The 25,800-nt window shown below is 36.4% G+C and overlaps 1 protein-coding gene across 8 annotated transcripts in view; it reads right to left on the reverse strand.

Moving 5' to 3' along the window:
• Window positions 1–8,257: 8,257 nt before the first annotated feature.
• Window positions 8,258–25,800, reverse strand: part of LOC136839974 (rab GTPase-activating protein 1-like) — a 34,100-nt gene continuing 16,557 nt past the window's right edge. For 2 of the 8 annotated variants that reach the window (XM_067106252.1, XM_067106248.1), the window contains 14 exons: window positions 24,473–24,620; window positions 23,873–23,997; window positions 21,301–21,484; window positions 20,100–20,179; window positions 19,285–19,449; window positions 18,393–18,581; window positions 17,437–17,562; window positions 16,884–17,069; window positions 16,438–16,612; window positions 14,462–14,613; window positions 14,191–14,295; window positions 10,976–11,131; window positions 10,110–10,289; window positions 8,258–9,416 (listed from right to left, as the gene is read on the reverse strand). In XM_067106252.1, coding sequence (XP_066962353.1) covers window positions 9,219–9,416; window positions 10,110–10,289; window positions 10,976–11,131; window positions 14,191–14,295; window positions 14,462–14,613; window positions 16,438–16,612; window positions 16,884–17,069; window positions 17,437–17,562; window positions 18,393–18,581; window positions 19,285–19,449; window positions 20,100–20,179; window positions 21,301–21,484; window positions 23,873–23,997; window positions 24,473–24,620 — 2,169 coding nt within the window. In that variant the 3' untranslated portion in view covers window positions 8,258–9,218. Of the gene's footprint in view, window positions 9,417–10,109; window positions 10,290–10,975; window positions 11,132–14,190; window positions 14,296–14,461; window positions 14,614–16,437; window positions 16,613–16,883; window positions 17,070–17,436; window positions 17,563–18,392; window positions 18,582–19,284; window positions 19,450–20,099; window positions 20,192–21,300; window positions 21,503–23,872; window positions 23,998–24,472; window positions 24,621–25,800 lie in introns of all 8 variants that reach the window. The other 6 variants (XM_067106251.1, XM_067106247.1, XM_067106250.1 and 3 more) reach the window with 3 other exon arrangements.

Consider the following 25,800-nt stretch of genomic DNA (forward strand, 5'->3'; position numbering starts at 1 on the left):
TCAGTGATTGAAAATTAAAAAAATGACTGATTAAAAGAAAGATATATTCTGGGTTTTGGTAATATGCTAATTATTGAGACTGTGGTTTTTACCCCCCAGAATAAAAAAACCTTTGAATAAGAAAAAAGAACAAATGAGCAACAACCTATCAAACAATGGCTTTGATTTCATAACGATTTCAGTTAAAATTAAAACTACCTATTAAAAATTCCATGGAAAGGGGGGAGTTCACTTTTATAATTCATATTCAAAACTAATTCTGTGGTTTCCAACCTCTCGAAACTTATTCCCTACCTGGAAAAGAACCAACTCAAACTCTGCAGAGCAACCCAGAGTCTTTACAACTGTTCGGTTTCCCAATCGCGCTAAGACCCCACACCTAACGTCACTTGGTCACTTGCCTGTCATTGTATTTGATATTTCTTCTTGCTTCACCTACCCCTGACACGAACTCAAATATTGTGAGGTATGGTTGAACAGTAACATAGTGTTAGTTTGCAAGTATATTGTACAAGGCAATGTTTATATGACTAGCTGTTATTGGCTCTATTGGCTCCTTATTTCTCTTCAAATACCTATAGTTCGAAAATCAAACAAAACCAAACTACTGTACTAGTTCTACTAACGTGACTAAATAATGTAACGGAAACTTTGGGGAGTCGAGGAAAACTAAAATTCAGAGGAGAGAATGATAAAAGATGGAGGAAAATCACGAACTTGTTAACACAAAAGAAAATAAAAAAAAAAGAAACAGTCGCTATTAAATAAAAAAAAAATATTTGTTCCTTTGCAAAAGGACATGAAAGTAAAAAAAGAAAAATTCAACTTAACTTACATACACTGTGACATACAATAAATCTGGGTTATATATATATATTTATATAATATTTATCCATTAGTTTGTGAATCTGACAAAGAAAGCAGAAGACTAATATACAGTATTGTTATTTACAAAGCTCTCTTTCAACTCTACAGTTTCATTTCCAAACGACAATGACGCATTCTACGCAAGATTCTGTCACATCTCATTTCACCTGGGGAAACTAAAATTAAACAAAAGTGAATGAACTGGAACGTACACATCAATTTTTCGTCTACCTCTCAAACTGAAACGAACTGAAAAACATCTCAATGTGGCCAGGAACTAGCCGATAATTACTCCCCCTACCATGCCATTTCTATCGAGACTGAATGTCACATTTTACATCAGCTCTTAAAAGAAAAATGATAGGAGTCATAATTGTAAACAATGTGACAATAAACAAACATGCTTTGGAAACCCACTGGGGTCAACCCTTTGACGACAGAGCCAAACAAAAACACAAGACTTGCTTGCTCTTAAGTAGGAAATATCACCCCGCAGGGCGTAAAGAAAGAATAAACCTTTCGAAACGTAACTTGAGAGAGAGGAGATACGCAGAGCTAAATCGAAGTAAAAAAAAAAAAAAAATCTCACCATGAGATCCTGACCTGCTACATTGTTACAGACTACGAAACAGTGAAACAGTAAAATAAAATAATATAAAACAATGTTTTTGCCTACATTATATAATACATAGCATAATTTTTTTTTTTCATTCAAACCATACTCATACTCTTCTATAAAATAAGCCCAGTCCTTCGGTGGAGATGTCTCGCAAAACCTTTAGAATAAATATTCTTAAGTACAAAATAAAACATCCATAACTCCATATGCACAAAGCATTCCTGTAGAACTCCTGTTGTTTTGATTTCAAAGAAAACTGGAAAACAAACGCAACACATGGTCCTCACTATTTAAAGAACAGGAATGGCAGTAGGAGGGTGGCTACAAGGTTCTATTTCACAGCAGATGGTTGCACTGTGAGGAAAAAAAATGAAAACTTTTCAGTGGTATAAACGTGATGACCAAAAAAATCCATAGCATGGAGAAAGAAACGTTGAACCATCGAGTACCCTCATTACCTACAGGAAATTTGGAACAATCTTCAAGAGAAATCGCCTAAACAACTGTGAGTACCATAGCAGTTTTCAACTCTTACGAAATGCGTAGCACTGAAAACAAGCAGGATAAACACTGAAAGCACAAGTTCCAGACCTTCCTTTAGCCCAAAGAGTAAGTTCTGCCTGAAAACAAAATTCATAACGGAATAAAACTTTCCACTGCTCTGGTTCTCCTCCAATCATCCCCTTAATCATCTTCCACCCTCTTTTAACATTACTTACGCTAGCAGTTAGGGACGGAGGGGAGGGGGTATCCCATTTTCTCAGCCAAAACATTTTTGGGGAGCTTCACTGGTTACAAAGTCTCGGAGATACGACAAAATGCAATCTACCTTTACGCTAGGCCTAGGCGGAGAAATCTCTTCTATTTTGACGTCTTCGGTAATACTCTCACCACTGGTCATTAAGTTACTGTAACTAAGATCCTACGGAGTAAAGCAATCACTGGAATGTGCTGAAACAAAAATTTTTGCAGATGTAGAAAAATAGCAGTCAATTTCCACTCGAAATTGTGGTGCAGGATGAAGAATGGAAAGATTAAAAATACAATTAGAGAAAGCTTTTCGACAGCTACACTCACACCATTACTAATAGCAATAGTATTACTATTCAAAATAAGAACACGGGGGCAGCAAACTGAACCCATCCACACAGTGAATCATATCCCATTTTGGGGCCACTCTACCCAGTCATTCAGATCAGAAGCAGATTTTAAGGTCATGTAAACCAAAGTCTTGTAAAAATGACACAACCCAGCGAACCTGGGATGACCAAATCCACAGGCCCACACAGTATACTTTTCAGTAGCATAAGATGCATTCTTTCTCTGACTTTCTACCTACTCAAACTCAGAACGTTTCTGCGACGTAAGACTACCATACACCTCACATACACTTTATCACAATCGTGAAATTCTGCCACTAAAAAGTGAACCGAGAGATATAAAAATGAATAGTACAACACTGTAAGCCAACAGCGTACGATTATATGGGAATATCTGACAAAATAAAGCTAAGTACAAGTGCATACTACAATTCATCAACATATCAGTAATGAAGAATTATTACAATTAATGAGCAGTTTTAAAACTGGCACTTATTAAACTGGCTTTAGAACTACACATTCGCCATACGCCTGTAGTTCGAGGTTGCTAAATTGTTGCAGTCACAAAGGTAACTTTGATGCTATCTTGCCATACATAATCAAAATAAACACTGACTTACTCGTGAACCACAGCTGAAATTTTATGTACTCAAAAACTATAATAGTTATAACCACTATATTCATTTTCCATGGTTATAATATAAAAAAAAGTATAAATTTTACCAATACAGTACTCAATACCCTATTTGATATACCTCTATACACTAATTATTACATCTAATGTTCCTGCATAGTTTTTATAATACTCTTTTCTAGCATACAACAGAGAGAATAATAACTTACGGCCTCAGGAAAACAGTTTACAGCGTCCCTTGCACAGAGCAGTAAGTTTTTATCCAGTTACATCATAACTTAACTTTTTATCACTGGGGTAAACTAAAACTACCTTCCGTAAAATGCCTCGTACTTCTCGGGCAAAAGTACGTCACAGGAACGAAAGCAAAAAGTTGACGGGACTTCAGAACTTAACACGTAATCGTAGAATATTACCTGTGACTATTAGACCTATATATACATCATCGCACACCTACTGGTACTCAACGGTCGGCTCACCGAAAGCAGCGCAGTGCGAGACTACGCTAGGATAAGCGAAACACCTCAAAATAGTCGTCTCTACTACGGTTCCGTTAAAACTACACGAAATGCAGACTGCAAGAATATATCTGTTTCACCTACCTAAGTCAAGTATGATACAAATTCACTCCTTAACAGAAAATAATTCCAAGGACTAGAAACTTCAATCAAGCTCATGTAAGACACTAATCCCTTTCAGCATTCGTTTGAAAAGATCGTCTCGAAGCTCAAGCAACGACCCCACTAAGAGAACATTTCAGTCGTGTGTAAATAGCAAGCGTCATATCATGCCATCTCTAACTCTGGCCAACTGATGTACTAAAACATTTAAACCTTACTTTTCCCAGTATCAAAGCACTATCCAAAGAAGCCTATTATGTTCCCTTGATCCCCATACGAGGGAGGGACTGCTTACAGTGTGCCACAAGGTTCTCTTCCAGCGACCCTTCTGCCCTACTGCAGTGCACTGGTTTCAGTCTGTTAATTTTTTGTACACTGTCTTTGGTTTCTTCCAACCGTGATGTCGCCTTCTTCAGCAAACCCTAAAGTGTCTCAAGATTGACTCTGCAACGTCAGATTACATTATGACAAAAGTTCATTTGATGAAAAAGTTAATGTGTAATTAAGTTACTAGTTTAATAGGACTACTGTCTAATACAAGGCAAAAGGGGCATAGGCATACAGAGAGCAACTGAATAAGAAGATCTAAATAACCTAAAGTTAGTTTTAAAAACGAAAACAAAATGGATGCACAAACACAGCCATCTTTGCCTGACGTAGGCCTAACTATAACATCATATGTAAACACACTTTTCTGTAAATGACGATTCTTTCAGTTGCCTAGTTTCCCTACCCATCCTGGTTTTCAGTAAAAAGACAGACAATACATAATCTAAACTTCGTAACTTTGACAAATAAACATAAAGCTACAATACTGAACAACAGCTGTACCATATACAGTATAAAAATGCCTACTGTAAATGACATTTCGACAGCTTCCTAAAATTCGCACTCCGTTCAAACTTGGTTCTCAAAGACAGGTCTGACATGTTCTTCTTGTCTGACAGGCATATTCAAGGGCAAATGATGCCAACCTAACTAAGTAAAGAAATTAATACAATGTAATAAATGGATATTGCATTTGAATTAAATTCTTTAAAAAAAATTTTGTTAACTTCTCCCCTTCAAATATGTTACAAGTACTGAACAAAGCATCTTGTACAATAAGAACTGATGCATAAATATACATCAATGCTCCCTGTTTATTTTATTAGATAATGAACTCATGCTATTGTACTAAAATAGTGCGCAACTTTTACAACTGGTGGGCTTGGTTACCACAACTTCACTGAAAATAAAAGTTAATTTATGGTCAAACTGCAGCTACAATTTTTTTGAAATGCTGAAAATAACAGAGTAAATATCTACCGTACAAAATTTGAACAGTATGCAAAGGAATATTAACTATTTTGATATATAAAAATCATCTCACCTCCAAACTATAATTTTATATTACACGATTTATGCTTACAGTGATTTCCCTGGAGATTTTCAAACAACCCGTCTGTCATTTGTTAATGATCACAGAATCAGAATAAAGTCCAAGCAAACTAGCCGAAAGACAAGAACATACAAAGACTATCATCATTTAGTTGACAACTACCACTGTTGACAATACTAAGTGTGCTCACTCAGTGCCTATCACACAGAAGTCCAACATACTACAGCTGCCATTCCTTTAAGCAAAAAGGATTCATGACACTGAACGGGAAATACTTTATATACAGGCTAAAACCAAATGCCACCTATGCAATTAATATGCCCAATTAAAATTCCATGAAGTATTTCAAAAGAATTTAGCTATGAATATGACCCGAAAATAAACCTTTATCTTTTAAAAACTCAAAATTCCCAAGCAAGTTCGTCTCCTACAGCAGATGACGATGACAGCTTGCAATGACTAACAAAACCTGTTACGAGCGACTTATCAGCGCCTATTCAACTGTTGAAATGGCAATTATATTTTTGAGTCCATGATAGGCTTGATTCAACAAACTCTCATTGCCATATTCCTTTGTTCTCTGTCAACGGCAATAAGGACGAAGTTTAACACTTTCCTGATCGTAGCGATGAAAACAAATATAAAAAAAAAATGTAATTATGTAATGTTAAAGATTTTCGATGTAGGGAAGCTTAAATTTAAGTCTGCTTTCAATTCAATTCCCTATCTCCAAGATTTTTTGAAGGGACAAGATATGAATCTTCCTATGATATTCCTATATTCCAGATTACCTACTGAAATACAAAAGCTCTACAACCTAACCAATTAACTGTGCATGTACTGTAAGCATCACACTATTCTTTTGACAAGTAGATTCCTTGGGTTTGCGAGAATGTTCAGCATAACATTCAAAAGTAAAAACTACATGAAAAATGAAATTGCAAAAGTATAACCCAAATTCAAGCACATCTGGACACAAAAATGAAAGCATTTTCTAACAATTGTACTTTGGAACTTTGTGACAAAATATTAACTGCTTTGAATCCAACAAAACACACTCCCTCTGACCTTTCACATCAAAAGCTACTTGCAAAATTCTCATATTCCAAGGGAACTGTGATGTAATTCATACCAGTCAAAAAAATGTATGAACACCAGTTCAAAAAATAGAAGTGTTAAGTGTTAATGGACTGCCTTCTGCCAGTCGTATGCAAGACAGTAGCCATAGCATAAAAATACGTACGTTTTAATGTCTCCACTTCTCCGCCCTCTTCGATACTAAAAGAAACGACTGTCGTAATGGCCTGCGAGACACTTCTAAGGGATTTGAACTTTTTGCTCTCTTAATGGGTCCTAATTAGAGTGATAGGAACTGCAAATATGTCTACGTCTTAACCTAATCCATTCAAGGGGTACATTACCACGGTATTTGAGGGAGTCAACACTTTTGAGTTTCGGGTTTCCTGAACGTGATACTTTGCAAATGAATGTCATTAGTTCAAAGCTGAGCAGGGTAAAGGGAGGAAATTTTACTGACATCCCAGCAGAACTTGGGTCAAGTTGGAATTCCTTTTTTGATATTCAACGTCGTTTTGTCGCCAACCATCACCAAGGGTCGCCATTATATCCTTAGTTGTACGCGACTGAATATAACATTAGTATGATGGAAAGTACCTAAGGCCTATTTTGGGATGAAATTACAGAGACCTAAAAATATTGCCAAAACAGCTACTGAATAAAACCACAAAAGCTATGTTGCTCCGTAATTAAGACATCTACATATACCTCGATAGTTTTCGAAAGAAAAACTACAGCAATTTTTAAAAATGGCAGTGAAATCTCCATTTTGCTTTGGTGACCACCCTTTTTGCTTGCTCACTTCCTCACTAAGAGTACTAAAAGCACTTACAGACACTACTAACGAAAGCAGGTGATAAACGCCCTACCTTTAAAACCTCATAAATGAACATTTTGTTTAACCTTCACACCTAGTTCCATGCATTCCTTACAAAACCTGGTAACTGTTCAAGACTATCAGCTAAAACTGCAGTGAGATTCATTGTTACACCAGTTTCCCACCACAGCATACAGTAGGTATAATATACGTTATTGCAGCTAAAGCTACAATGTCATCTACTATTTTTACCCTGCTCCTTAGAATAATCTACACCACCTGAGATAAAGAATCAATTACACTAGTAAACTGTTGACAAGGAAGCTGTGTGATGGTAATGTCAATAAAACACTTCGAAAAAATGAAATTACAAACTATACAGCGTTGCCTAACACTGAGGATTATAGCATCAACTGAAATCCTGCTTCACAGCATCTACAAATAAAACTAATATGGCAATGGCTGATGAACTGATACGTTGGGAGGATATTGGACATGCCATCCGTTAAAAAAATCATGTCTATAAAAAGCTTACTTCATTTCAAAGCTGAGAGAATGCAAAGTTTCCCCACCTCATGACAAGTTCCTGCACCTTCTTGAGTTTGAGGTCTTTTGAGCTGAACGAAAACCGAACCCTTCCGTGATTCCGTCCTTTTCCCATTTCTTGACGGGGGAGGTCTAAATTCTCGTGTTATGGATCCCATTACCTTTGCTTTATCAAAAATATATATCAACTCCTTGTTACTGGAATACCCACCTCTCCCCGTGAACTGTTTTTACTTTTGACTGCAATAAAAATATACTATTTGACCAACAGACAGTCGCTCCCGCCGAGTCACCGAAACATGCCCAAATCTGACATCGTGTCATGAACTTGTCCCAAAACAAAGGCTACCTCAGTCATGGGGATAACAGGAACTGAGAGTGACGTCAATGTACGAGTCGTTATCTCGTAGGAAAACAAAGCTTTAGAAGCACTGATACTGACTGCATTCTTACTTCTGTTAATGTTAATACAAGGATCCGGTGCACCATTCCATGAGATGGGAAGTCCTCTGGATTCTTTCGTACAGAAACTGATCTTTCGTAATCTGTATAGTTTCTAAATGATAATATAAGGATGATTTCAAGTAATTATGCACTTATTTTAAGAGTATAAGTATAGTACTGTGTACAAGATATATACAATTATACCCTTAGTTATACACATATAAACAATAACCATATAATTCTGCTTTCACTTGGGTGCATGAAAAGGAACTAATTTTGCAAAGTAGTCTTCTAGTGGCACTGCCCTAAAGAAGCACTTGACAGACAGCAGACAAAAAAGAAAAGTGGCACTTTGCATCACGAAATGATTGGCATGTGTCAAGGACACATGGAAAAAAATAAATGTACAATATATACAACACATAAATGTCTAAACTGGGCACTTATACACGGAATAATCTTCATAAGCTTGTCAAAAAAGTTTGGGAGAGAATGCGGTACTATTACGTTGGAAAAGTATTTTGCATATATACATATATAAAAGAAAACCATATGCTTTGACAGAGCGAAGTCATCATACATTTTCTCGTGCTTCCACGGCAAGAGAGACAATCTCAAGTCACTGCTCACTGTCTTTTAATATACATGAACTGTACTGTATACATTTTTGTATGCATTTATGAGTATGTAGGAAATTTCTTTATGAATGCGTGCATTGATGCTTGCTTGGTTGCTTGTTTAATCTTCATACACGCACATGCACACGAAAATGCCACTGCTTCTGACTCTCTGACAACTACTAAAAGTTTCTGTAAAAGTTTAGTACAGTTTATCAAGTTCATCCTTATCATGTGAGTTGAGATTTATCATGAATTTATGAGTACAGTGGCATTCAGTCAGTGTGAAGTATATACTCGTTACTCGGCCCATCACTGCGTTCTCCCGAAGCACGTCTGACGTAGATACAGCTCACGACTAGGACGTCCACTTCCAACCACTCTGGTGGGGCAAGTCTAGTTTCATGCTACCTCTCAGCACATGACTCGTCACCAACGTGCATGTACTGGGCCGTGAGACAAGCACGACTGGAGACAGATTTATTCCACCCTTGAATTAACTACTCTCCTTGCTCGGCTGACGTTGTAACCCACTGCCTGGGGCCCCAGAGGTAGGTACTGTCGTTCCTCCTATACTGGCCCCAGCAGCTGTGCGTTCTTTCAAGGACGAGAAGGAGGTGAGCGTTTTCTGGAACCATGTGTTCTTGGCTGCTTGCAGCTCAGTCATGGCAGTGCCTAGTTGATGAACCAAGTCCTAAAAAAGAAACCACATTAAACTGATAAATTAATCCAGCACAAAATTACTTAACCATAACCTACAGAAATGCAAAACGTATGTGTATTGTATATAATTAACATCAAAGCAAGCAGAGTAAAAAAGTCAAATAAGGACAAATTTTCCTAGCAACAGCCTTGCGATCTCCCGCATTCATACGTGCAAATCTTCTTGCGTGATTCATGTAATGCTAGGACATAAATCTGAACAGCTTTTACACGAAAGCTTATAAGGGATTTGGAGGCAATTTTTAAATAACATCATTCATATTCTGCATACAAGATCAATTAACATCTCAAATAGGCCTCTAGAATAAGAAATTTTGGAAGCCCTGTCACAATTTTCTAAAGCTCAGAATGGTTGGTTTAGCCAATTCTTCTGTTTCATGAATCCAGTTCCTCTCAACAACTTTCAAATTATATTCCCGTTCTATACTCTGTCATGGCAATATCAGTTGCTGCTGCACCAACATTGAAAACATGAGGTAAATAGCCATGATATGAACAATTTATATTTACTGTGACTGATAACACAAATCACTGTGGCTTGAAACTTCAAAGTTTAGGCAGCTTCTTTGGTAAAATGCACTCTGCTAGCACTGTACTCTTCGTGCGAACAATTACAGCAAAATTAATTAATGTCAAAGACAAATTGTACAAATAACATACATACCTGATTTTTACATTCAGATTCGACTAAAGCTAATTTTGTTTGAGCTAACTCCAGCTCAAGCTCTCGAACTTGTTGATGCAGTTTGGTTACTAGAGGTGATTCCTCCAATGCTAGTTCACCAGGTGGCCCCGTGACAGGGGAAAGGATGCCACTGCACTTTTCACATTTTGAAACTTTAACCTGTGAAAATAAAGAGATAATCAAAGAATCATGAAGACGCCAATTTTAATATAAAAAACTAAGAAGTACTATTCTCCCCTACATTTCTGTGAAACTATTTATTATTATTATTTATTATTATTATTAATTATTATTATTATTATTATTATTATTATTATTATTATTATTATTATTATTATTATTATTATTATTATTATTATTGAGAAACCCACACGATTCTTGTGTATAACTTGTTTACTGGTACATATTTACATATTACTTTGATCTCAAAGTAATATGTAAATATTTACCAGCAAACAAGTTATACACAAGAATCGTGTGGGTTTCTCTTTCCATCTTCAGAAGAAAACTGAAAGAAGTTTTTGTTTATTATTATTATTCATTATTATTATTATTATTATTAAATTATTATTATTATTATTATTATTATTATCCAAAGATGAAACCTAACCATTTGGAACAAGCCCACCATAGGGTCAATTGACTTGAAATCCATGCTTCCAAAGAATATGGTGCTCATTAGAAAGAAGCAATAGATGGTAATGGGAAATACATAAATAGACCACATATTACAACAGAAAAAATAAATGAACAAATTAAATAAACAGATAAATAGATGGTATGGAAAACTCCAACCTATTCCCTTGGTGATGTTACGAAAACGGAAGACCTCAGTTTTGCTTTACCTTGTACATGTTAATCGTCTGGGCATTGGCTGCTTGCTCCTTGTCAAGCCGCTCTGAAAGCTGGGAGCAGATTTTCTTGTAGTCGGCAATGATTGCCAGGTTCCGTTGAGATTCGATGTCTCCTTTGTCAACTTCCCTTTTCAGCAACTCCTTCACCTGTTGAGAGACAGAATAGTCTTGTTTAAGACAGAAATTCTATGAAAAGATCACAAGAACACTACAGGACCGAATAATTATAAAGAAGGAAAAAATGCAAGTACTGTACACTGAATAGTAACCACAAATTTTCTGAAATAATAAGCAAACAAAAGCAAAAGTTGAATTTTTCCTTTTATTATCAAAAGTAATACGTATAATTAGGTATCTATGAACTTACAAACGGTAAAAGGTGAATTTTTCCTTTTTATTATAAAAAGCAATACATATAATTAGGTATCTATGAATTTGTCAGTGCATGACAATCAACAATTTAAAAATAGACCACTACATATAAGAACCAATAATTGTATGCTACTTCCAATAAGTGATAAAACTTTACAAAAAGGCCCAAGAAACTGAACAATTCTGTATCAACTATAAATTCACACTGTTTATATTTCTTTAATTTGTCTACAGACCTCACAGTAACTAACACAGTAAAGCTTGATATGACTAATAAATGGTCTCCTATTATTCAAAAACATAATTCAGGCACTCGCTATTACAACTGGTCAAATGTACCCTCAAGGACCCAGAGCTTGTAAAACAGTGTTGTCTGATTTTTCCAAAACTAGTTCAATTAAACATCCTTAGCATTTTCCTATAATAGTTTGCAAGTTCAAGACTAGAACGTTTTCATCTTGTTCACCTCCTTTTACATAAAAAAAATCTACCCTAACATGAACTTTTATCATTAAATTTTGGTCAGGTTATAAAATTTTTACAAATTTCTTCAGGTCAAATTCACTCGTGCTACCAAGTCAACTGGTCTGTAGTTGAAAAAAAGGTAGACTGGAAATTACATAAATCCCCAATTTTATTTTACCATCTTTTTTGCTAACTAGTATGTTGGTACACCAAACAGATTACCCTATGGAGAGTCACTGACCACAAAAAAGACTAAGTGCACTTTTATAAGGCATTTTTGTCAATCACTACACTTGTATCTGATCAAGTGGCATTTGAAATATGTAATTTGTTATATGTGGTTTATGCTATTTTTCTTCTTCTTTGCTAATCTCCCTTCTTTAAATCCAATGTATAATTTTGCTCTACCTTCCTATACTTTGCATTATTCAATCCACTTGGTGCCAACAAACTTGTACAGGATATCATACAATTTTATAAGTTGCAGCAGGAAAACAAAGATTTATCACACCAGGAAAATCCTGAAGTAAATAAGGATCTCTAAACTGTAATATGCTGGTCTTGGAACAGATGTCATCAATACATCAGCAGGATTAAAACATAACACTTCCCAACAAACTATAAGCCACACTACACAAGAGAGTATATCAAGTATTCAGACAGGGTAAAAATAATAAAAAAAAAAAATTACCAAAAAGGTAGTCCGAATTTTAGCCACCCCTAGAGGTCAGATTACACTAAACTACTAAACTACGTTATAACTTCCTGCAATAAATCTACAGGGACAGACATGACGTCTAGGGTATCTGAAAAATACCACGTATGAAAGTAGACATCTTTTGTATGTTAGGGATAAACCAAAAAATATATTGTGAGGTAATGATTTTTATGCAGAGCTTAAACGTCCTATCTGTCAAATAAAAATGTATTCATAAGGCATTACCAAATGGAAAAACTCAAAAAAGTGCACCAAATATATTGGACAGCTGAACTGTACTCAGGAATGACAGAAGTCTTATATAATTTCCTCCCATTTTCCCAACCCAAAACTTTTTACAGAAACACTTAGACATCACTCGTAAGCATTAACTAACGCAATTCTACCTGAATACTGTATATGAACACAATTAAAACCTATTAAATAACAGATTCACCTGGTATCACAACTGCCAGTGTCATTGAAGCCAAAGGAAAATAAAATTTTAAATAAATACAAGAGAATAAACAAACAAAACAAACTAAGTTTGAAATATTAAAACTGCTGGAATGCATCACAGCAAACATAACCAATCACATGCATATACAATACTCAAGACTTGTGAAAACAAGGATGTAATCATGAAGGTGTGTTTTGTACAAAAAGATTGCAAGAACTTTGTGACACAGTTGTGTATAGAGAGTTTTGTTGCTAATATAAAACAGTGAAATGAAAATATCATAGCATAAACCATAACTAAATACTGTAAAATTAATATACAACAGTGAAACGAAAATATCACAGTATAAACCGCAACTAAATACTGTAAAATTAATGAAAATTTATTGAACATTCAAAGAAAAACATCATGGCAAAACAACAGGAAGAAAAAATGAAAACATTTCACAGTGAGAAACAACAAGACACATGGACTTGGGGCCACATATTCAGCTAAACATCTTAAAAGGTTGTTTGGACTTTCCCATGAAACGAAGCTTTTTAATATCAAGAGAGGGGTATTAATAATGTTGTAAAACCAGGGTATTATTAATATTGTAAAACAGTTTACCAAAACAATCGAGTCCCATTAATGTACAATACTCATGGACAGCTCACCTGAAGGATTTGTCTATGAACGAGAATTGAAAATGGAGCAAGATGAAGTTAAGGCAACTCGAGCCCACAGAAGGTACAATTTACCGTGTGCCTTGCATAGTACACCGTATACGGCACAAAAGCTTCTTCTGAAGCGTTCCTTCTACCCCAGGTCTTTTTCTTTTCATCTTCTCATTCGGGTGCGTTCAATTTTCAGTTCCGCATCAAGAACAAGTCCTTCATGCAAGCTCTCTGAAGGTCTAACAATGACTCGGTGGCCTTCATTGCAATTATAATTATACACAGGTAAGTGATAAAAGACCAAAGAGAATGTGCTTAAAGATCCTGCTAGCAGCTGCTGTCTATGGTGTAGCCCACTACAGGGTAGGAAACGTTATAAATTACAGCAAGGCTGAACTCCTGACCGCTATTTAACCCTTTTAAAGGATTACAATTAAACTTGAGAATGTATATTCCAACTGCAACTTAAGGAAAACTAAATAAAAGCAAATAACTGACAGCTGTAGCCTACGGTTGAAACTAGCATACAAGAGCTTGTACAATTTATCATTCTAACCTGATTGGCCTCCAGTAGGAGACGTTTCTTTTCTTCTTCGGCATCGCCCAACTGCGAGTGAATGCTTTTGTATTCCTTGTTGAGATTATCGAACTTATCCTCAAGCTGGAAGAAGAAGAAGGGTTGTATCAGTATTGTTAGTGTAATACTTTATTACTTGTATAATTACAGTGCATTAATACACATATATTTTTGCTCGAGTCACACTGTTGTCAGCGATTCATGTGGATTTGGATGGCGCAGTATAATACAATAATAATAATAAACTAACCTTGTCTAAACTGTGTCTCATACTAATCTTGCTTGTGACTAATTCGTGGGCTAGGTCGTCATTCTCGCGCTCCAGTCTCATGTTGTCCTCCAAAAGCCTTCGGTTCTCGCGCTCCAGCCGGACAACCGGATCCTCTTGAAGGGCTTCTTGTTCTGCAAAGAAGGTAAATAAATAAATCAGGTCAGATGGATGGATGTGGTGAGGAGAATAGGGCTTCTTGTTCTGCAAAGAAGGTAAATAAATAAATCAGGTCAGATGGATGGATGTGGTGAGAAATGGGCTTCTTGCTCTGCAAAGGAAATAAATAAATCAGGTCAGATGGATGGATGTGGAAGAATGGGGTGGGAATGGGGAGGAAGGTGCAAGGAATAGAAATAGATGGAGAAAGTTGCACTCAGGGACCCCTGCTATGCAGTGGGATCAGTAAGGTCGAAAGAAGAAAATTAGAAATCAAGCAAAAATGGAAAATCACTAAACCGTTTAAATATTACTAAATGGAATTTAATATAAAATTTAGGCCAAAGGCCAAGCATTAGGCCCTATGAGGTCATTCGGCGCTGCAAGGGAAATAAGGAGTAAAAAGGTTTGAAAGGTGTAACAGTGGGATAACCTTGCACTTGCACCATGAAACAACTGTCAGGAGGGTGGAAAGTAAAGCTAGGGGCTGAAGGGATGCTGCAAAGACTATTCTTAAACACGTTACAATATACAGCACACTTCCTAATAATGCAGGTGTATATGCTTGTTAATACAAATCATCCAATTACTTTCTTCAAACTTCCAAGGTCAGATACAAAAATTATCCATTTTAACAATTTATCAGCTCTAGTTGGGACACTTAAATTTAGCTTTGTACTACAAAACTAAATAGCTGTATGGATTTTTGTGAATTAAAAGTCCATACAGCTGTATGGATTTTTGTGATTATGTAATTACACTGCAAGACAGCGGGTAAAGATCTGGATTTGACAACAAATAAACTTAAAAACAGCTGGTCAAAACCTGCCTGTGCCTGTATTCATTGGTAAGAATTAAAAAGAAACTTAGGAATCACTCAATGTTTTGGCGAACAACTGACCAACAGAAATACTCTAACAATAACACAATGGGCATTAAAGCAAAATGTACACCACACTTCTCACTTTTAAATCTAAACCTCCACATAAGGAAGTATTTAAACAAAGGCTGGTGCACACCCAGTTCACGATTGTAGCGGCATCTAACGCAAACCCACCATCAATCTTATCAGCACTGATAACGAACCAAAGATACTGAATTACCTTGGTGTCTTCCGTTATCCACTCTGTCATGGTCTCATACTTTTCCAAAGCTTACAACTTCAAGTTCACTGATCATTATAATTTTAAACTGACACTTATAGCAATAATTACATTTACTACTATTATCCCACAATGCAAACAAGACAATCGCTACAACTAAGAATCATGAACAATTATTCTAATGTAGCATTTGACACATGGAGAAACTACAGCTAGGCATGGTTTGAAGTCTGAAACTAACCCACTTCCCAACCAAACTAGGTACCTCAGTGTCTGTCCAACTTTTTTGATATGCATAGCTGAATGAATTACCATAAATTATATAGATATTTTGTAAGACTATAAAATAGGGAATACTGTACTATTATTTTTTCAAAAGCCTAAATTATAAATATTTCAGCATTACCACACAAAGGCACACCCTACTAGAAAAACAGAAAGGTGTAAAAAAATACTGCTGTCACTCATTAGTCGGAACCACTAAGTACCGGACTTATTAATCGGTATTAAACAATCGGCAAGATTGTGGTCAATTTGTGGTCAATTTCAAACAGTGCATGCATCTAGTAAGACTTAATAAATAGAAAGGTTCAGAACTGAGAGATGGTAAAAGTTTCATCTGACTTTGCATGCTGTATTTGACATCAATTTTCATGAACAACTGATGCCACTAGCAACTTATGATTATGAAATTACCTTTGATTGCCAAGTACTCCTTTTCGTACTTCTTCAACTTCTTCACCTTCAGCGACGTTGCAAGCTTGAACAGCTGTCGGGCAACATCTTCATTTCGATATTTCTTGGGAAGAGAAACTCGGAAATATTTGAGGATCCCTTCAAAATCTAGCGAAACCAGTTCCTTTTTGGACATCTGAAAATGTTAGAATGATACAATGATACAATGCTTTTTGAGAAATATAAACTATATTTTATACCAAAATGCACAACCTAACTTCATTATAAGATGTAAAAACTTACGGAAAAAGCTATAAAGCTTAAATGAAAAAGTAAAAAGTTCAAAAAGTGTACATAGTAACAAACAGAAAAATATATAAACGATTCCTTTAACCTGTAAAATGATACAAAGCCATCAACAAAAGCCTGATCAAAAATAAAATACAAAAACACCACAGTCATCTTACCTGAAGGAGAGCTAAGGCCACCTGGAAGACCGAATCTACTCCAGTCAGAAGGAATACATCTAAGTAGTGGAACACCATGAAGAGAGGGAACTTTGCCGTGTACAGAGTCAGGAACCACTGGCTGGCAAACATGTGCACTTCAACCCCTTGTTCTTGGAAATGCAGCCATATTTCCGGAAGTTGCTCCTGCATTCAACATAGATAGGAAGATAAGCTGTGTTTAATATTCAGTGTTTTTCAAATACAAACTGTGTCAATGAGCGACACTTTTCAAATTTCAAAATGACAATTGTTTGGGCTTAACGAAGGGTTTTACAGCACTCCATATCTCCCAGATATAATTTTCATAGGTGAATGGTTATATATTTAAATGATTAAAAGCTAAGTTTAGGTTTAAATTCTTATCACCCAAATGATGACATAAAAAAACATCAGGGTACTTTACACACGAAGGTGAAAGGAACTCTTTAAAGTATTAAAATGCACAACAATGAAAATAAACTCTAGATTTTAAATTATATTTTTATCTACTATCAGTGAAAAATGGTCTTACCTCCATCAGCTTGCCAAGCTGATAAAACCTCATGTGGAGAATCTCAAACCCGTCTTTGAAAAGGTCCCGAAGGCCATAGTCGAACATAATTTTTACCAAGACACAAAATGTCTGTTCTTCAGGCATCTGTCAGAAGTAAACAAGAAATAATGTTCCCTGCATTCTGAGAAATAACACTTATTCAAGTGTATTCTGAATGTTATAAATGCCAATTACCATAATAAAAAATAACCATACATACACAATGCCTAACCATTTAACACAGATTCACTAATCACTTTTCATAAATTATCATTATAGTTTTACACTTGACATTTTCTGGGGCAACAGTAACAAGTGCTAATTCAATTACTGGTGAGGTTCAAGGGATTTTTCAGTGGGAGAGATATTATAACTTTATTTTCCCCTTAATTCGTGAATTTTATACATTCATTCCCAGCACCTAGGACAACACTGACAGATTTAAGTCTTCCTGGTGTAAAAAAAGTATACATATGCATATTTATTTGACAGACTAGTTTAAATGACACTTTAAATATACCACTGATTTAAAATTATTAGCTCTATAAGCTGGGTTTGAGAGCTGATGGATTTGTCCTTGTACATAAAAATACATTAACTATATCTTACCCAATAAATTACAGCTTTGTAAAAATCGTAATTTAGTACAAAAATGCAATGAATTCTACTGAAAAAATAATGAATTTCACTTTCAAGTGATGTCTCTAAATGCATTACAGATATGCACTGAGTGAAGAGTGGTAGCAATTACATAACTCTGTTAAATAATTATGCCAAATTTTCAAGACATAATATTCTGAAGTTTTTTATTGATGACTGCCATACACAGTATTTTAACAATCATCAATTTCATCATTCATGTCTTGTTCTATAACCCTCATAAATCTGAGTTTATTACATGAGAAATAACACTACGGCCTAAATTTTCAACTCACGTGCAACAGCAGCGCAGCCGCAAGGAAAGACAACCCCTGGCAGTATCCAACCTCCTCATCATATACGGCATAGGCTTTACTAATCTTGAAAAGGGCGTCCTGGCCTACACCTCCGGCCTCCTTGAAATAATCGTGTGCTGGGAATGTACGGTTGATGTCCCGCCGAATTCCTTGTTCGCTGGCACAGTCCTGATAGAAGAAACGATTCAAGGTAAGGAAATGCTAGCTAAGACAGCAAAATTAAGCAGTGACTGAAAATGGAAATCTATATAAACAAGTTCAACGCTTTACACGAAACAAGGGAAAACTCAAGCTGGGAATACGTAGTTTAGTGTTTGTCGAATTTGGATAAAGTACAATTCGTAGAGCAGAAATAACACACCTGTAGTTTCTGAGTGACTATTACAGGAAATAACAAAAATATGAAAAGATTACAGAAATTCCAGCCATCATATTAACAGGCAAATAGGTTACTCAGAAAAGCAAATCATAGGATTAAAAAAATTCCTTATATTTATAGATGCATTACTTTGGCGGATAGTCCATTTCACTTGTTGAAGTTACATCATAAAATAACTAGAACAGCCCATGCCAGAATTGTTAAAAATGCTTTTCTTGGAAAATAATAAAGAACGAAATTGTATCATTAAACAGAAGGATTTGGGTTACATTTTCTTGGTACAAAAAATTAAAACTTATTCATTAAATTAATATTTTTCATAGTAAAATGACAATGAGGAGTACCATTTAACCACTTCATATATGTAATCCTAAGTTTCATTAATCAGTCACAGATTACCCTCTTGAGCTTAGAACTGCCCCCTAGGCTCGTCTACAGATACACCTTAATCCCTTCTGAAATTCTGATCTGCAATTTCACAGCTTCTTTTACCTTTGTTATGAGGACTTTGTACGTTTCCATCATCTCCTTGTCGTCCGAGCAACCGCACAGGAGCTGCCACACCTCTCCACGTAATGCCTCGGGTATTCCCCGCTTCACTAAACCTGACACCCCTTTTGGTATCTGCTGTGGGGCTGCCTGCCACTTCGGAAGAACCTTGGTGAGGAAGGGGAGACAATGAGACATATTACCTTGGTGATAAAACTGTTTCAGATGCTTACATATCTCAAGTGCCAAGGACAAATCAAAGTCTTAACAAGAAAGGGTAACTATGAGGGTAACTATGACAAAGAGGGAAGCTATGAACATGTCTGGAACCAGTACATAAGGGATAAACAATACTCTGGTACTGGCATTAGGGAGCATGTAAAAATACAGGAAATTGAGTGAACTGCTTGTTTTTACTCTTGTAAGAGTGAACTTAACATCTGCATTGCCAAAATTTTACTATTTTATCTCACAGTAGATTACAAAACAATCTTTTTATTTAAGAATCTTATAACTGTAGATTAAGTCTACAAAATCCTTATTTTTCCTACGCAATAAGGAAAATCTTGGATGAATGAATCATCGACGCTTCTATTTGGGGCTATTACAAAATCAATATTTTTCACTCTCACTTATAAAACAATCAATTTATTTACCACCTTAATGGGTGAACTTTCAATATCAAGAGAGATCATCAAATAACAGCTTATAAAAAAATGTACAGAATGGATAAATTCAAGCAAAGGTCATTCAGTAATTAATCAATGAAATATCAATGAAAAAAGTGTGACTCCTCCAACATAAATGCTTTCTCTTACCTGTCTCCACAAGTCAAGTTCCCCCTGTGGACAATCTTTCGAGACCTCCCCAGATCCACTTAGTAAGGGTTCATCATCATCTACAAAGAAACCTTTGTCATTGGGACGATTAAGAGAGAAATCATAGAGTTAGAATCTTCGTCTTTAGTAAAAGATTTTTTTGTGATTATCTTTAGAAACTAACATACATATAGTGAGTAACAGTTTGATTTTTTAACAATCAAGCTTAATAATATCTGCCTAGATTGTTGTTCCTGATTTGACTACTTCTTTAATTGAGTAGATAATTTGGTTAGTTACGATGTGTTTATACTAACAAACAAAATCACCAGCTACTATTCCTGGTCCTTGTATCATATCTTCCTAGACTTTTACTTGCATGTGTTTGGATTTGTCTTCTTACCGTTAACTATTCTTCGCTTATTTATTTACGTACACTTTACAGTTTTTACAGTTTACGTAACTAGAACTACTTCAGCTTACAGAATGGACAACAGTTAATGATGTAAATCTTTCTAATTGCAGACACCACCCTACCTACAAACGGGTTACGTTCCGGACAGCTGTACGTATGTTGAATTGTTTTGTAAGTTGGTTACTGTAGTCTTCATGCCTATTCAAGTACAATATGATAAAAAATAAATAAAACACTCATGTTTTTTTCATCCTAAAACACAATACACTGTACATACAGTACTGTATGTACAGAATAGGCATGAAAGACAAAACTTGAACTTGCGGGTGGCAAAGGGTAGTGCTCTGAACAAATTTCAATTTGCGATCCCGTTTGTCTGTACAGTGAACCCCCGTGTTCGCGGGGATGCGTCCTGCAGCCACCCCCGCGAATAGCTCAAATCCGCGAATACTTAAAACCCCTCTAAAAACATGTAGAACCGCCCATTTTGATAGTTTAAACACTAGAAAAACCCTGTAAAAATGCTAATACCTGAGTATTTTAATAGTTATATCACAAAAAGTGCATTTATTCATGAAAATTATATGAAAATACAGTAACTGGTGAATATTTCTCAGTGAAAAATACCGCGAATGGGCGAACTTTCCGCGAATAATGGGTAGATATGTTCCACAGAGAAACCCGCGAATGCGTGAGCACGCGAATACAGGGGGTTTACCGTGTCTCTGAATGTTTGAAAGCCGAATGTTCGTAAGTAGGGTGGTGCCTTTATTGTAGATGTCTTACCAGAATCGTCGTCACATCCGGGCGTTTCAATGGATGCAATAGATGGAGATCTACCAGTCGACAGAGAAGAAAGAGTGGAGGAGGTCAGCGACGACAAATTCAGCGACAGGGACATGGTCGAGGGCCGCCATCTCTCCACTTCTCCCAAATTGTCGACGCTGAGGACAATGTACTGTTTGTCGCCCTGAGGAGAATGTTCAACCTATTCAAATGAATACTTCATTAGACTCAATCAACCGTATTCATCACTATGTAACTGAAGACATACAGCATATGATTAAAGGTAAAATCCAAGCACACTCAACACAATAGGCAATGAAAGCAGAAATTTTTATTCTGGTGACAAATCAGCTGAAACTAAAATCATGGTGCTATCAACTATTTCAACACGCCAAACTTCTCAGGGTGAGCGTGTCAGCAATCTGAGGCTTGCAAAAGGAAGGCTGGAGTGCACTAGAAAAAAAAAAAATGACAGGAAGAGAGACGTTAATGAGAAAACTGTTAAGCGTTCGGTAGAATACAGTAGAATCTCACAATAACCGTCTTTCCAGGTCGCTTGTAAAAGACAGTTTAACCAGACCACGGAGATATAAAAACTTGACTTTCACTGGGCTCGCAACTTCTTGTTAGTGAGCTGAACTTAGCTAGATTGACTGTGTCTGTTATAGGGATTAGAATATGGGATTTAGGCCAAAGGCCAAGCGCTGGGACCTATGAGGTCATTCAGCGCCGAGACGGAAATTGAGAGTAAAAGGTTTGAAAGGTGTAACAGGAGGAATACCTCACAGTTGCACTTTGAATCAATTGTCGAGAGGGTGGAAAGTAAGGTGGAAGGAAGAATATGAACAGCGGTACAGTAAAAGGAATGAAAGGGGTTACAGCTAGAGGCTAAAGGAACACTGCAAAGAACCTCAAGTAATGCCTACAGTGCACCGCATGAGGTGCAATGACAGCACTATCCCCACTACAGGGTGTGTCTGTTACAAACCAAAATTGGGTATGGCCAGCACAACACTGCCCTAATCTGATTTGGATGACATCCCTGGAGTGGTGATATTTAGCAGTGCAGGAGTGTGGGAAGCTAGTTCAGGCAGTCCCCAGTTATCGGTGCAGGTTCCGTTCCGATGGCGTGACAATAAGTGAAAATTGCCGATAACCGAAAATCAGCGATTTTCGATGCTTATCAGCCCTGATAGCCAGGTATCAGTGCTGATAACTGGAGATCAGCCCCTCTGTTAGGTATGTATCAGCGCCGCTACCTGATTATCAGTGCCGATAAGCCGAAATCAGCTCATATCAGCGCCGAAAATCACTGATTTTCATCGCTAGACAAGCGCCGTGAAACCAGATCGCCGATAACAAGCCCGCCAATAACCAGGGACTGCCTGTACTGGATATTTTGGCAAGAGTCCTTAACTTGCAAAGCAGGAATGACAGAAAAGAAAGCCCATGTAAACATATAAATCAAATCAAATAACAATTGTGTGTTTACCCCCTGAAGAAGCCCATCAGGTTATTTTTTTTAACTAGGTAGTCTAGTTAACTATCTTTTATAACTAATATCTAATTCTTCATTAACCCTTGGGATTATCTTTACAGAATGATATTTAACTCAAGGTCTGGTTAAACAACTTCACGATGAAAGGAATCATCTAATTTGTGCTTAAACAACTTCACGATGAAAGCAATCATCTAATTTGTGCTAAGTGTACTGCAATGTTCGTGCGAAATGTAATTTTAGCTCCAATATAAACAAAAAGTACTACTAAACACCTTTCTTGGAGTTTTCATGCTACATTTTTAACTCTGAAGGTCACTATTTGTATGATTCTTCTGTATCACTCGACTAAAATCTCAAAAAAGACACGGCAATACCTTAAACCTTTCATTTAGTAAGCAATTTCACACAGTATTTTCACGAAGGTTGGGCCACTGCACACAGAATAAACCTACCATTCTTAGCCTGTGTCTCCCTCTTGAAAAATTTCTTGTTCTCTCCCCCTCCTCTTTAAAGTAAAGACCCTATTACAATTAACCGTATGAGTAAGATATGCTTTTTGAGTTTTGCTGTTGTTTAAATGATGCTCTGACCTAATCCTCAGTTTTTCTCCAATTGCCAAATGATTTTTTATGCACAAGTATTTCATTTTCTACCTTCTTGGTACTCAATTTCATTTCTGAAGTTAAAAATAAAACTGTGATTGACCACCCAACCCATGGATAACTTGACTGATATACTTTAGTTTCCCACAGACTACACAGGATCAAATTATGTCAAGTTTCTCTTACAGCTTTTTCTGGTCTGAAAGAAGTTTTGTTAAAATGAGACTGGTATGCTGATTGACTCTCGTTTGAAGTCTATTCTTTCAAACTCTTGTTTTAAGCATATTCTTTTAAATTCTATTCTAATTAGTTTCATGTACTGTATTTTCTTCTCAAACTTCAGAGAACATACAATCCACATATATTTGCACAGGGTTTTTCCATAACAAATCGGTTACAAATTGATCATCAGAGATTATTAAGTTTCAATTCATTTGAATGCTAAAATAGCAGACTAGAAATTCCTTACCTGCTTCAGTTTGAGGGAGAAAAGATGAACAAGAGGCTTTTTGCTAAAGTACCAGAATCTTTCATTCTGTGGGTATACCCTGACCTTAGTTTCAATGATGAATCTCACAGGTTCTTGAATGCCCCCTGTTGGAATGAAAACACGTTTATGTAACAGTGAATTATGAATTTTATAAAATTTTTTTCGGTCAGACTGAGTACACAAAATATCACAACTTCAATCACTCAAGCTAGCTCACTGTTACAAATATAAGAGGCACTCAAAATATTGGACTGGAATGGATTGGAATATAAATTTATGCTAAAGACCATACGTTGGCGCCTACAAGGTCATTCAGAGTTGAAAATAATGATGAAACAATTGTTAGGAGACGGTGCGAAGTAAGACGGAAGAGAGAAAATATGAACAGAGGTACAGTCAAAGGAACGAAAGAGGTTGCTGTTAGGGGCAAAAGGGAAGCTGCAAGAACCTTAAAAAATGCCTACAGTGCACCACAGGAGGTGCACCAATGGGACTACCCCCTACGGGGTAATCTTTCACAAACAAATAAAAATTACAAATTCACTCAACAGAAGGTACTTAGGATTCTACTGTACTTACTCATGACTAGATCTATGGCAACCGTCATTGAAACTCTGCGATCTTTTGGCGTCTCTTGATTGAGGACGTCAAATATGGGATCGGCCGGGTCCCAGTGACCGGAGATAACGTAACTCTTCTTGTCATTGACATTGCTTCCCATCGATACCTGAAGGAGTAGACTATCTCAACAGTTTGTCCACGAATAGTTACTAACAAAAACTTATGCCTTTGTCCACCTAGCCATCAATAAATCACTGGGTATGTTACAGTCAAAATCTGCGACATACAATCTTCACACAAAAATTTCAAGATGACACTCCAAAGCTATAAAACCAATCCCCTCTTTAGTGGTCAAAATAAATGCAGATTTCTACAATGAATCCTTCAAACTGTTCTGATAAGACAAAATTTCCATGCACCCTCACCCAATCTTCATCAAAATAGCATGAAATGTTGGAGCTTGGAGAGAAACAGGAACAATTGGGATAGTACCTCCAAATTACAACTTTACATGACTACTGTTTAGGGTAATAACTCTCTTTAAGCAATGCAGTGTTTCCTTAACCTATGCACGAGAAACCAGCCCAGTTGAAGAACAAATACTGGGGATACTTTAAAACACACACCATTATAATATGACTGAACTAAGTTTCTTTTCCCAAACCCTGTGATATCCAAGTAGAATACAGTAAACCCCCTGTATTTGCGTTCTCACGATTCGCGGACTCACGCATTTGCAGGTTTCTCTGTGGAACACATCTACCCATTATTTGCGGAAAATTCGCCCAATCGCAGTATTTTTCACTGAGAAATGTTCACTAATTACCGTATTTTTATTTAATTTTCATGAATAAATGCATTTTTTGTAATAAAACTATTATTAAAATACTCGGGTATAAGCATTTTTGCAGGGTTTTTCTTGTGTTTAAACTATCGAAATGGGCAGTTCTAAGTGTTTTAGCGAGGTTTTAAGTATTCGCGGATTTTAGCTATTCGCAGGGGGGGGCGGCAGAGGTATGCATCCCCCGCAAATACGGGGGGTTCACTGTACTATAAAAACTGATGTGCATGTTCATAAAATATTGCCAAATTCTTCCAGGTCACTAATCAAGAACATTCTAGATTTAAAATATACTCAGACTGAACTAACAACCAGACTCAAATATGGATGGGTCCACATTCTTCAACGGCCTTTAACAATCATTTTAATTCAGGTCCTGTGCTAAAGAGGCTGTTTTCCACAACAAAAAACACTAAAATTAGTAAGAGATCGTTAGCAGTCTCCTAGCACCCAGCATGGTGGCTAATTCTCACATACTTTGAGCTCTGTCCACATCTGACTGATC

This window comes from Macrobrachium rosenbergii, chromosome 7 (assembly GCF_040412425.1).
Source record: "Macrobrachium rosenbergii isolate ZJJX-2024 chromosome 7, ASM4041242v1, whole genome shotgun sequence".
NCBI lineage: Eukaryota > Metazoa > Arthropoda > Malacostraca > Decapoda > Palaemonidae > Macrobrachium > Macrobrachium rosenbergii.